The sequence below is a fragment of the Pyrus communis genome, chromosome 17, assembly GCF_963583255.1.
Source record: "Pyrus communis chromosome 17, drPyrComm1.1, whole genome shotgun sequence".
NCBI lineage: Eukaryota > Viridiplantae > Streptophyta > Magnoliopsida > Rosales > Rosaceae > Pyrus > Pyrus communis.
This window is the reverse complement of record NC_084819.1, coordinates 3,411,121-3,424,665: the sequence shown is the minus strand read 5'-3', so window position 1 is coordinate 3,424,665 and position 13,545 is coordinate 3,411,121. Positions and strand designations below refer to the sequence as shown.

Genomic DNA, 13,545 nt, shown 5'->3' with positions numbered 1-13,545 from the left:
AGACTTTCATTTATTTTAAAAACACTTCCAAATAAGCTCGATTTTATTTTACAACTGCTTATTCTCTTAATACAGTAAAATAATTTATTTTACAAAGCACAACACTAAATTAGCCCCATGGGCAGAGGTTTTTTTTTTTTTTTTTTTTTTTTTTGAAAAATGGGTGGTTGCCTTTGGTGGGAGTGGTGGGGATGAACGATGGCAAAAGAAACCAAAGCCTACCTTCAATTTCAACAAAATAAAAAAAAAAAAAAAAAAAACTAATTTACAGCAAAAATAACTGAAAAAGAAAAAAATAAGAGAGAGAATTGACAATTGAGTGCTCAACTACCAAGTGCCAACCCACACCCACAACCCCAAGGCAATTACACATTTCTCTCTCCTCCCCTCTCTCTCCTGAACAAGAAGAGTAAGGGAGATTGAGTTTGAGAGAGATGCAGATGGTATCCAAGGCCTCTTGCGCCATGGCCTCCCTCCCTTGCACTAGGGTTCGTCCCTCTCTCTCTCTCTCTCTCTCTCTCTCTCTCTGCTTTTTACTACTTTCACTTCCCTTTCCCAAATTTTCTGATTCGATTTCTCATTTCTCTGCTAAATTCCGCTCCTTCTTGTCCAAATTTTCGATAGTTATACTCATGTTTTCTTGTGTATCTCTGTATTTATGCAATTTAATTGCATAGGTTGCGATTGTTGCAAATTTATAGGCAAATGCGTTTTGGTTTGGTGCTTTTTTGCTAAATTTATTTGTGGTTATTTGTAAATTGGGTTTTAAGGGTTAGAGGCTGCCGCTTTTAGTAAACTGATATGAATGTTTGGTTTTAGAGTAAGGATGAGAAACTTAAGGACTTTGGCTGATGTGAATGCCAAATTTGGTACCTTTTTACAATTTTATGCTTCATCTAGGCAAATGGGTTTTGCTGTTTTTCCATTTCTTTTGAGATTTCGGTTCGATCGATATATATATATATATGGGATGCAAAGCTTGAGAATTGCTTTTGTTGTTCTTGTGAGAAGGACAGGAAGTGGCTTGTTGTTGCTGTATCTGTGCATGTAATATTTCTTTTTATTTGAACTTGAAAACCCTTCTTTTGTATGTTAGGGGAGGAGTGGGTTCTGCATATGGCCGGGCATGAGACAGCTTTGCCTTGGAAAGGGCCTTCTGTATGGATTCATGCACCTATTGTCGACACCGTTAAAAACTCTGCGTGGGGGAGCTAGTCGATCGCTTAAAGTCGCTAAATTTTGCAGTGTTGTTAATATGCCCCCCTCGTTACATATTGAATTGGTGGGTAGATCTCTCTATTCTTTTGCATTTAAACTGTCTATGACTCGGGGATTCCCTACATTCATATCTTCATATCTGTATTTCTGGGGCGACAACCAGTTTTAAGGATACATCTCCGATAACTGATCGAAATATTGGTGGTTTATTATGGAAGTTTTGGTGAAAATATAATACCTATGGGAACATCTGCAAATGTTACAAAGATAGCAGAAATAGTGGTGGCTTTGGAAAATGGAAATTATGGTTTGTCCGCAGATATTCTAAAAACTTGTTTTTTTAATTTTGATGTAACCTGATATTTGATGTTGGGACTTGTAATGGATTGGTGTGTGTGTGTGTGTGTGTGTGTGTGTTGATAATGTTTTCCTTAATCACCTGAACATTTTAAGGATCATTAAGCAATATAGAGTGATTTGAAAAACATTATCAATACATTTGTTGTTAAAGTTGCACATCTTGTAATTCTCAGGTGCCATGTCTTAGAGATAACTATGCTTATCTTTTACATGATGAGGATACTGGAACAGTTGGTGTTGTTGATCCTTCTGAAGCTGTACCTGTTATAGATGCTTTGAGTAGGAAAAACAGAAATCTGACATACATACTGAACACACACCATCATCATGATCACACTGGTGGTAATGCCGAGTTAAAGGCAAGGTACGGTGCAAAGGTATGGTAACATTAACTTGATCTTTTGGTCCGGCAACAATTTAGAACTGCCGTTTTGTTTTTTATTTATGTTTGATTGTTGCATTTAGCTTTATGGAATAGTTTTTTCTTCAACAAAGTGGTTTAGGCTCGGAATTTTTTCTTTTCTGCATGTTTATTCATCCCATTGTTGCTTGTAGGTGATTGGTTCAGGAATAGACAGGGATAGAATTCCTGGCATTGATATTGCATTGAATGATGGAGACAAGTGGATGTTTGCAGGGCACGAGGTGCAGGTTATGGAGACTCCTGGTCATACTAGAGGTCATAATTCATTACTTACATTCAAAAAATCACTTGAGCTTTCCTAATCAACATCCCTTTTTCATCCAAAAATTCTACTCGAGTATGACTATATGTGCTGCATTTGGACACTCATCGCTGAATAATTTAGTTTCTTGATATGTTATTTTGTGTTTAATTAATTTTCTGATTATTTTTGGTGTTTAATTAATTCTCTGAACGACTGACTCTTCGGTTAAGTGCATGTTACACCCTTCCTACTTTATGATATTCTTCCTCAAAGAAATTGTCAAGTTTCTTTCATTTGTAATGCAGTTTACCTGCCAGTTTATCTTCCTCAAGAACAATGACCGCATACCATGAAATATGCTTTTTTTGCTTTAGATTTTATTGTTTCATTACAGTTACACTTAAGATTTGTATGTTTCTTCCGTATATGAGCAGCATCCTGTTGGCGCTTTATATTAAAGTTTCATGCTAATAGTTGTAAAATAATTTCTAAGCATAATCTCAAATCTAGAGTCTAGGATCGTGGTTAGTACCCCCACTGGCCCCTTTCTAGGCCTATTTCAACCTTTAGTATCTAAGTAAAATTTGTGACCAAAAATTGTAGTCCATCCATTTCAAAGTAGCTTCTTAGGTGTAGTTCCAAATGTCATTACATTACAGATGATCCACCCTCCCTTTTTTATTTATTTCTAATATTTTCTTGCGTTCTTCATTGGAAGCAGGTCACATTAGCTTCTACTTTCCTCGATCAGGGGCAATTTTTACAGGCGATACTCTCTTCAGCTTATCATGTGGAAAGTTGTTTGAAGGAACACCTGAGCAGGTGAGTTTGGCATGCATTTTTTTATGTCCTTGTTCCGTGGTTACAGTACTCAAACAGTTGATTTTTCTTTGTGACAGATGCATTCTTCCCTTACAAAGATCACGTCTTTGCCAGACGACACAGATGTATACTGTGGTCATGAATATACCTTGGTTAGTCATACTATCCTTTCAGTTTCTTTTTGTGGCCTACAGAATTTTTTAAAGCCACGCCCTGACAGGAAGAGAACCTTTGTTGACAGAGTAACTCAAAGTTCGCCTTGTCCATAGAACCTGAGAATGAGGCACTTCAGTCTTATGCAGCTAATGTCACCCATCTTTGCAACAAGGGCATGCCTACGGTAAACTCAAGGACTTCCTTTTACCCTTTTTTTGGTTACCGGTTGCTTAAGGCCTGAAACTTAAAGGCTTCTTTTCTTTGAACTAGTAGTCTTTTGAGAGAAATTTGTGAATTGTGACTTTGAATCGGGTTAGAAAAGCCTTAGCTATTCAGGAATAAAACAACAATGTAACTCACCTGTACGCATGTCAGTTCCTAATCAGGCAGCGAGCATGTGCATGCCATTCAGTTCATCGTCTAAGGCTATTGCACCACATGCAGTAAATATGTCTAGAATTCGTGGCGAGCATGAAAATTTTCTTTGTTTATCCTACGTTCACTGGCAATTTTCATTAAATTACCGTCCAAGTGACCTCAAACTCTTTTGTGGTGTACATAACAGGTTCCAACCAGATTAAAACTGGAAAAGGAATGCAATCCTTTTCTTCGCACATCAAGTCGAGAGATTCGACAGTCGTTGAATATTCCAGACACGGCGAATGATGCGGAAGCCTTGGGTGTCATACGCCAAGCAAAGGATGCGTTTTGATGCTTGTCAGTATTGTTTTTTTGGGAACAAGTTTTGTTTGTATATTAAGATTGACATAACCCAAGCATTTTGTGAAATTAAGTACAGCTACGATATGTGCATTTGTCCATACATCAAGAGTTCTCGGTCCTTTTGGAAACTGCATGGGATGTGCAGTCGGGGGAATTGGTTCACCAAAACCAAACCTCCCTTCCCACTACATCTCACCAAATATATATATATATATATAATTAGGAAAATGCTTGGGAGACCAAGTTTTTGTATCATCTTTTGTAAACCATGTGGGGTTGATGGTTAAGCTCATTTTTTAATGATTTAAAGGACTTTGACCATCAATCGTCGCATTACGTGATATATAAAATATGATTTAAAATTTTGATCTCTTATAGCATCACCCATGTATATATGTTAGGACTCGAATTCCAAAGACACTTTTTTGACACACTTTATTGCACGTTTTTGTGGAGCTCATTTTGTAATGTATTTCAACAATTTGTCTATCAAAATGTATGTTTTTTCTCAAAAATCATCTCTACCAAAGATCAATCAATTTCAATATCATATAACCGTCCATTAAATTTACTGTTTCCTTGGTATAACTGTATTTCCCTTTCTTTTTAATTTTTTATAGTACAAATTAATGTTTTAATGGTTTGAGATTTGTCTAATTTTTTACAAAGATAATTTATAAATGATGAATTAAAATATAAGACGGTTCGGATTTTTTTTTTAAGTTATGAAATGGAAGTCACAAAACGTATGTCAAAATGTGTCACCGGATCTTAACTCATATATATTGGATAAAAGTCTCACACTATGTGTGTGTTTAAATACATGACAATTAAAAAAATTCGAATTAAAATGGAGTTTTAATTGAATGGAAATTAAAATAAAAAAGGGAAAAGTAGGAAGTGGGAAAGAGAAAGTGAAGACTGAAAATTCAGTTCTTATTTGATCGCATTCGGCGATCTCAATTTCTGTTGAGCTCGTGTATCTGTATTAGTGTCAACGCACAACAACTTGTGACATGTTATAATAAAAGTGATATATACTGATCTTGCCGGATAATCAATACCTAGTTGATAGTCCTATAATTTGTAAGGTCATTTGAAATTCATCTCAACAACTTAAATTTGTTAGATTTACCATTCAAGGTACAAAAAAATGAGGCAGATTGTCTGCCCTCCTGTTTGGATGCCTTTCTCATCCCCTCTTATTTTGTGTGGTCACGGTTAAGCCACGTCAACATTTTATATTGATTTTTTTTATAGAGATAATAAGATAAAAAACAATATGAATATAAAATGTTGATGTGGCTTAACCGTACAAATAGAAGAGGATGGGAAGAGCACCCAAACAGGAGGGCAGACAATCTGCCTCCACTAAAAAACAATACGAAAAAGTAGTATTGACTTGAAAAGGAAATTCTTATCCAAAATTAAATGGATCCTGTAATAATCAAAGAGTTACAAATCAAAAAAAGAGTAAAAGAGAATCAAAAGGGTTTAAGGTTTAGAGAACTTTATGAAATCAAATGAAAATGGATGAGCTTTAGAGCATCTTCATCAGCAATGGCAATGGAAGAGTAAGAGCAATGACTATTCACTTTAAACAGTAATTGTTTTTGTGCAAATCCACTCGTTTGAAATGAGGAAGGGTAAGGACGACTACTATTCATAAATATATTTTTTTAATGGTTTTTTTTTCGTCTTGTCCCCACATGTCCTTATTACTATAGATTTTTGTTTAATTTAAATGTTTAATTTGTAAGTGTGTTCGAACTTTGTAACATAAAAGGCAATTGCAAGCTCGCTGGAGATGCTATTTTGATCGACTAGTTTTTAACATAAAAAATAGCACAACACAAAAACGACCTATTAACATGAATTACCACCATATGTGGTTGTTTTCACGACAAGTATGTAGGCACGGCACGACTAGCCAATTAAGTTTTGCATTCACATGAACATCCAAACTCACTACAACAAGTGTTGCCCACTTGTCCTAGCATTTTTTTTAGTTGGGGTGCGCTAGTCAGAGCAGTTGTGCAAGACTTGGGCGAAACACGAAGATCCCAGTAGCAAGCTATTGTAGTGGAGCCTCTCCCGAACCACTTGTCTTAGCATTCCTACGAATCAAATCTGAAAAGTTTTCTAACTAAAATATTTACTTATCTGAAATAAGAAAAATCATAAATCAAGAAAAAAAAAGAAAAGAAGAATGATGTATGTGTTCAACTAACTTCCACAATTTATATGATTACTGATTTTTCAGATATTTGATGCTAAATTTTATATGTTACATACTTTTTATAGTTGACGCTCGCATGAACAGATAGAAAAAAAGAATTATAATAATTTCATTACTCATCAGAAAAAGAACCAAAATAATTTCAAGTATCTTTGTGAAATTAGGATTTTCCTTCCATGTTCCGTATCTATAAATGATATTGATAGTTGACGGTCTAATTTCGATCTAACGATATTAATAATCATATCATTTAACTATACGGAGTATAAAAATCGAACCCATTAAACAATGGTTAAGTAACTTAATTTAAAAAAAAAGACCTCAACAAAATACTAATTAAAAAACGAGCCGGCCAACCACCGTGACTGTCTATCGCACTCGAATCTTTTTTTGGTCGAAAATCGCAATCGAGTTTCAGTACAACCGAAAGCACTAAGCCGCACTATTTGGGTCCCCACTCCACCTCAAAAGCGTAAGGAGCAAAAAACTCTCTCTCCCCTCTCTCTCACTCTCTCTCTCACCAGTGACTCACCCACCACTGACTATTTTCTCGCATAAGCACACTAATTTACGCGCCAAACACACCACCCCCTCGCCCTCTATCGGAGAAAATGGCGATGGACGATCGGCTGGCGGAGCTCAATCCAAAGCCCAGAACCTGCGTCGTCTTAGGCGGCCGAGGATTCCTCGGGCGATCGCTCGTCCTCCGGCTCTTGAATATCGGAAAGTGGATCGTTCGCGTTGCCGATTCGACTCCGTCCCTCCAGCTCGATCCCTCCGAGCGCGACTCCCTACTCTCGCAAGCTCTCTCCTCCGGCCGCGCTTCCTTACACGGCGTCGATGTCCGCGACACGTCTCAAATCATCACTGGTAAAATAAAACTATATATATATTTTTTGAAATTTGTTTTATTCGTTTATTTTCCGTTTTGTGTGTTCTTGCTTGGTTGTTGTATGAGAATGCGAGAGAGAAAATAATGATGAAATCAAATGGTAGGCTGGCTTACGACTGAAGTGATGCATTTTGTTGATTGAGTGGAGTGGTTCTAAGCATGAAATGCTAGGTTTTGGTTCATTACTTCGTTTTCAGTAATTCGTTTAAAGGATTGCAGAGAATTTGCAAAATTAATACTTGAAAAGTTGATCAGAGGTGGAAAATATTAGTATTTATCCATGATTATAAGTATCTGCTGGTGCAAAATTCTTGAAATCATCGAAAAAAATTTAAAAAAAAAAACTCTAGAGGATTCGGAAACCAGACTGAAGGAATGGAGGAAGAGGGCTAAACTTAAATATGAATGTCTTGTTGATCAAAAACTTATGATTTGATTTTGACTCCAATGTTACTCAGGTAGTGTTTGGTTGCTAGAGATTAAAAGTTTTTTACATTTTATGTTTTGTTGCTCCAATCTGTGAAATTAGGGTAAAGTAATAAGAGCAGGTTTAGTTTATAACATCTGTCTTAGCTTAATGATTCTCCTTAGATATCTGTTGCACTGCTTCCTGGTTGCCATTTCAGGCATTTGTGGTATTTTCCTATTATATCAAAGCTCTGAGTTCAGAAATTAATTGCCATATTATGACCTCATCTCTTGCAGCCATTGAAGGTTCGTCTGTAGTGTTCTATTTGGATGGAGATGATTTACCCACACATGATTTCTACCAGTGCTATATGATTGTTGTTCAGGGTAAATCTCTATTAATGAAGAAACAATCAGATTTTTTGCAATGTATATTTTGGAGGAAGAGATGGTTACTGTCAACTTAAATTCTTGTGCAGGTGCAAAAAATGTCATCAGTGCTTGTCGAGAGTGCAAAGTTAGGCGGTTAATATACAATAGTTCTGCTGATGTAGTTTTTGATGGATCAAAAGATATATTAAATGGAGACGAATCTTTGGCATACCCTTGGAAAGTATGTCACTGGCGAGGGACTTTCTTCGTGTTTATAGTGGAGCACTGCCTACTTTTCGATCTGCTAACATTTCTTTCTAACTTAGTTTTATTATGCTTGATACAGTTTGATGATATATTGAGTGACCTCAAGGCTCAAGCAGAATCACTTATCCTGCTTTCTAATGACATTGATGCTCTTTTAACATGTGTGCTTCGTCCTAGCAATGTATTTGGACCTGGAGACACACATCTTGTGCCATTTTTAGTGAATTTGGCAAAATCTGGCTGGGGAAAGGTTTTTTTAACTATCCGTTCATTTCATCCTATGTACTGTTTCACATACACTTTGTTAATTTGGAGCCTTATTTAATAATCACACATAATTGATGTTTGCATACCACCAATTATGATATCTCCTCCCTTGCCCTATCTCTGGTATCTTGGTCATTATGTGGTTTAATATCTTATAATTCTTCATACACAAGTTATTTTCAGTATTTTTTGAAGTAACAGAGATTCTCATTTCAGTTTATTATAGGGAGTGGTGAAAACATGTCAGATTTCACATACGTTGAGAATGTTACTCATGCTCATATCTGTGCAGAAGAAGCTTTAGAATTTCGGATGGTCTCTGCTGCTGGAAAGGTACTTACAATTTTAAGTCTCTTTAGTGCACAGCACTTTATTTTTCTGTTTCTTCTAGGTCCATGGTTAAGAAGGTACTTGTGATCAATGTGTAGGCCTTTTTCATCACAAATCTCAAGCCTGCAAATTTTTGGGTATTTGTATTACTAATCTTGGAATGCCTGGGATGTCAAAGGTAAAGCACACATTCTTTGTTTGTTATGTTGTTGCATAAGCAGCGGATAGATACATATATTTGCATGCATTATTAATATAGGACAATAGTAAGAGAAAGAAATAGATGAAAGATCCATACTCACTCTGGCCTTTAGCATTGCCCCAAAGGTTTATTGGAATCACTCCAATAGGGAAATTAGAAAATGTTAGGTTTTATTCTAGGAATCCAAGAGATAAACTGAACTTACTATAAATGAGCAAATTGCATATCTTACAAGATCAGTGAAAGGCACAAAGGCTTTTGATCCTGTCGTGTTTGGTACATGGGTATACTTGTATTATAGTTTGAACTTTGACTCCGGTATCAGTATATTTGCTGCTTCCCTGACATTCTTATGTATAAGATATGCAAAGATTACATCCTTTACAGAAATTTATCCATGGTTCAAGTCATACTAGGTTGTCATCATGGCCAATTTTGTATGTGTATTTGTTGCTAAATTTCGGCAATAGGCTGTAGGAACAGAGAAGTGTGGCCCCACCTTGGGAGTGGGAGAGAAAAGAGTGTAATTTCTTAGTAGAGTTAAGAAAATCAATTGTTTTCCACATTATTGCTATTGAAGGAAAAATGAATTTTAACCACCCTATCTTTCACAGATATGGTAATTGCTGATTTGTTAATTAATTCATTTAATTGTGTAGTGTAATTTTTATTTATCATGCATTATTGTGCTTGATTTGAGGTTATAATTGAGGTATAAAAGAAGAAAATGCTTTATATCATCTGTGTACATGGGCACACCCATTTCGGAAATTTCAGTAAACGCTTCATCTTACTTATCATATGGAACATTTATATAAATGAAAATATTGAAGAAGGTTGATGCTATCCACGCACCTCTTTTTACCTCCCACACACCTCTTGTTAATTTCTGTCCTTTAATCTTCTTCAATTCATTCGATCTAATGGCTGAAATTTAAGAGGTGTAATGAAAGGTAGAAAGGGGTGTATGTATATCATCACCCTCACCCTTGAAAAATAAGCTTATTTTCAAACCCTAAATTGACCAGTATATTTTTCATTTTATCTTCACCTTTTTTTTATTCTGATATGTGATCTTCTGTATTGGCATCTTTTACGTGCTTTTACTCACGTACTTTGCAGTCCAAAGTATTAAAAACAACTCTGGGTTTTTATTATTTTTATGTTTCTTTAGAATCTGTTGAGGTTTCTTTGGAATCTTTTCATGTTATGCCTCAGAAGTCATTTTTTACCATTTTTTCTCATTGCAGGCCATTACTGAAAGTTCCTGCTAAGATGGCTTGGTATATTCTTTTGTTCATCAAACGGATAGCCGAAAAGTATGGAAGGATAAAATACAACGATTCTATGTCAGCGCATTACATTCAATTAGCTTCACGTAGTAGAACGTTCAACTGCACTGCGGCTCAAAACCAGATTGGGTATTCACCAGTTGTCTCACTGGAAGTAAGTTTTTCATTCATTTATTTGCAAATTTACCCTTGCCTTGCCCTATAAAAGAGAATATTGTGACGTGTTTTTCTCCATGTTCAAATATATTTTGCAAAGTTGCAGCATTGGAATATCCTTGGCGGTTTTACATCCTTCTATAGATATCCAATTGAAGCTTTTGACCTATACAAACTGTCTGGCTAGTTAGGCCCTGACTTGTTCATTGCCGCGCCACATCTTATATGCTGAATCCTGAGCAGTATTTGATTGCTGTAGTACATAGTACACAGCAGAAAACTAATGAAGACTACTCCCTGATCCTTTCGTTTTGGAAAATAATTTCCCACAGTTTTTGTTGCATATAAAGTGGTGTCTATTGTCATATTCTCCTATGGCTTACTATAGAGCATAACAATTCCAGGTTTAACATTCTTCTTTGTCTGTGTACAGGAAGGTGTCAAATTAACCGTTGAGTCATTCTCTAATATAGCCAGAAACTCACCCATCCCAACTTTCAGAAACTTTAATGAGGAATCAAAAGTGGAGAAGCTGCTAGGCAGTGGAGAAGGTTGTTTTCCGTAGTACCATTTTATTTTCTGCTTTATTTTGATATCACTTACACGTTGTAAGCCTGAAGTCGTTTTTTCTTTTTTAATTATATTGTTTTTTCTCTGAGCTCCTTTTTCGTTTATCTAGGATGAAGTTTTGCTTTCACTTATCCTCAAACCTGCAAATCAGATGTCCCAGATTTTATCCGAGTGCGTTTGACTCCTAGTAACAAAATTTATAACTGGGTAGGGCTGGGATTGAATCAGAACTTTGTGCCTGATTTTGGGGTTCAAGTGCTACATATGTTAATTTGTTCTTGCATGGTCCCATGGTAATACGCAATTTGGTCCACAGCTCTACTTCAACTGATGAACAGCGTTTAAAATAAATGGAACACACCAACTTAGACAGGATTTGCATTTCAGAAAACATCTTCAGATTAAACGTGATCGTCTTTCATATGCATTCACACAGGCCAGACGATACTTTGTCCTCTGTTTTTGTACTTTTTCTTTTCATTGAAAGTTTCTTGCTTTAATAAATGAAAAATATGCTTACTAGAACTTTCATGAAAGCTTTTTATTTTTTTATTTGGATTGTGGAATAACATTGAACTGTCACTGCAGTTGCAGACATTCTGCTATGGCGTGATGAGAAGAAGTCTTTTACATATTTCCTTGCTTTGAGTATGTTGTACTATTGGTTTTTCCTTTCCGGAAGAACTTTTGCCTCGTCTATGTCCAAGCTTCTGCTGTTCGTTTCATTTGGCCTCTATGGATACGGGATTCTACCACCCAAGATGTAAGTATTTGTGTTTACAAAGCTTTTGCTTGATTAAACTCGTAAGTGCTGGAAGAATTCTTTTGTGCTTTAGTTAATTTACATATACTGACCATAATGTCTTTCGAACAGGTTGGGTTTTACCTTTAAGACACTATCTTTATCTTGTTTTGAGATCCCTGAAATGGTAGTGAAAGAGAAGATTGCAACGATAGCATATCTGTGGAACAGAGGGGTTTGCTATTTGAGACTACTGGCCCAGGGAGATGGGTGGGATATTTTCTTCAAGGTATGCACTAATAATTTATTCCCTTAATTGAAGTGCATGACTCCTGGAAAATGTCCAATTTCACATTTTATGTAACTTTTACCCGTGAAACCTTTTCATGAGCACAGGTATTGCCAGTTTTAGCTGTCAAAATTTGAGCAGTGTTAGGAAAATTTGGACCTAAATTCATTTATTCATCTTGGCCAGATTCTCAAGAATTAATTGACTATTTGAATGATTTACATTGGAATTGACTGGCGGTATTTGAATGCTAATACTATTTTATCGCCTGCTTATTATACTTGTTGGAAATGTTTGCGTCAATTTGATCCATGCAGAGTATGAACTTCAGCATCTTTTCTTTCTTTTCTAAAATAACCGTTTAAACCTCAATTATTCTATTTACAAATATCTCTTTCTGATACACAAATTCTAATTTTTCGAAATGCAACTTTTATATGAATGGGTGAGTTTTCATTGACAGCAATTATTCTCTTGTGGCCATCTCTACAGTTTGCAGCTTCCCTCGTTTTCCTGAAGTTGATTTTATCTCATGCTTCGACTGTGTCGTTAGGTGTAGGTAAGAGAATGCCAGTTTCACCATGCCGGAGTCAATTAATCGCTTATTTGTTTAAACTTTGTATTGATCTTGTTGGAAATATTTTGCAGCTCTGGTGTTGGCTTTCACGCTATTTTTCGTTTGTGAGCAATATGAATCGGAAATAGAAGGATTGGCAAAGCTACTGTTCAACAGGTTCATATCAGTTTCTGGGTCGTTGAAAACAAATGTACCCGCTTCTGTGCAACAATATCTTCAAAAACGTGGAATCTTGCATCACGATAAAGGAGCTGCAACAGTAAAGCATCAGAAATAGCTGCCACTGTGACCTCGATAGCCTTTTCGCTGAAGTTTTTCTAACTGTATAAATCCAATCCAATGGTCTGCTAAGTAGGTTAGATTTGTGTGAACATATAGATTTTGGGGCAAACCCAACAAAAGAGAGAGCAAAAAGGTTAGGCTGTAGAAATCGATGCCTTTTCGGCATGTCTGTGTTGTGAGTTTGATGTTTTTGTTGTTACAAATCCGGTGAGGTGGTTCGAATCAAGCTTTGTTTTCCTCCTTTTTGTTTCATTTTGGGTGAAGGAATCAAGCTTTGCTTTGAGTGGGAAAGATTGGTAACATAGATTAGTACTTGAGGCCCCTCAAGTAAATCTTCATCGCTGCATTTGGATTAGGGAAATAAATTTGAGGTTCGACATAAGTGAGAATTTTTAACTCAACAGACATTAATTCACTTAGGTTGAGGTGGTGGTCGTAGTGGTGGGGGTGCAGGTGGTCCCATAGCAAGGTTGTGGTGGCGGTAGTGGTGATAGTGGCGGTTACAGTGAGTGGTGATTGTGTAGGTGGTGTGGTGGCAATGTGGTGGTAGCAGTGAGGTGGTGGCAACGACGATGGTGGTGGTGATGATGGAACTGAAGTTCGTGGCGGCAGCGTGGGGGTGATAATGATGGCCATGTAAATGTGGTGATAATAGAGGTGTTGGTGGACGGTGATGGCAGTGAGGTGGTCGCAACGATGATGGGTGGTGGCAG

At 36.5% G+C, this 13,545-nt stretch overlaps 2 protein-coding genes across 3 annotated transcripts; both read left to right on the top strand.

Annotated features, from left to right (window-relative positions):
• The first annotated feature begins 329 nt into the window (after positions 1-329).
• LOC137722670 (hydroxyacylglutathione hydrolase 2, mitochondrial) lies at positions 330-4,047 on the top strand. The gene is made up of 8 exons (XM_068461728.1): positions 330-488; positions 1,097-1,282; positions 1,752-1,955; positions 2,134-2,257; positions 2,968-3,068; positions 3,146-3,220; positions 3,310-3,408; positions 3,790-4,047. Exons 1-8 carry the CDS (start codon positions 435-437, stop codon positions 3,934-3,936), a joined length of 990 nt encoding a protein of 329 aa, XP_068317829.1. The 5' UTR covers positions 330-434; the 3' UTR covers positions 3,937-4,047.
• Positions 4,048-6,679: 2,632 nt separating this feature from the next.
• Positions 6,680-13,433, top strand: LOC137723324 (3beta-hydroxysteroid-dehydrogenase/decarboxylase). 2 transcript variants are annotated; one of them, XM_068462488.1, is made up of 12 exons: positions 6,680-7,056; positions 7,784-7,873; positions 7,966-8,099; positions 8,205-8,375; positions 8,609-8,725; positions 8,821-8,900; positions 10,175-10,370; positions 10,806-10,923; positions 11,537-11,705; positions 11,817-11,973; positions 12,466-12,532; positions 12,622-13,433. In XM_068462488.1, exons 1-12 carry the CDS (start codon positions 6,798-6,800, stop codon positions 12,825-12,827), a joined length of 1,764 nt encoding a protein of 587 aa, XP_068318589.1. In that variant the 5' UTR covers positions 6,680-6,797; the 3' UTR covers positions 12,828-13,433. The 2 variants fall into 2 exon arrangements, with proteins under 2 accessions (XP_068318589.1, XP_068318588.1); XM_068462487.1 differs by having other exon boundaries at positions 11,531-11,705; positions 12,622-13,432.
• Positions 13,434-13,545: the final 112 nt, after the last annotated feature.

Coding starts and splice junctions, on each gene's coding strand:
- LOC137722670 (XM_068461728.1), top strand. CDS start 435: ATGCAGATGGTATCCAAGGCCTCTTGCGCCATGGCCTCCCTCCCTTGC. Junction 489..1,096: donor CCTCCCTCCCTTGCACTAGG/GTTCGTCCCTCT, acceptor TTTGTATGTTAG/GGGAGGAGTGGGTTCTGCAT. Junction 3,069..3,145: donor TTGAAGGAACACCTGAGCAG/GTGAGTTTGGCA, acceptor TCTTTGTGACAG/ATGCATTCTTCCCTTACAAA.
- LOC137723324 (XM_068462487.1), top strand. CDS start 6,798: ATGGCGATGGACGATCGGCTGGCGGAGCTCAATCCAAAGCCCAGAACC. Junction 7,057..7,783: donor CACGTCTCAAATCATCACTG/GTAAAATAAAAC, acceptor CATCTCTTGCAG/CCATTGAAGGTTCGTCTGTA. Junction 7,874..7,965: donor CTATATGATTGTTGTTCAGG/GTAAATCTCTAT, acceptor ATTCTTGTGCAG/GTGCAAAAAATGTCATCAGT.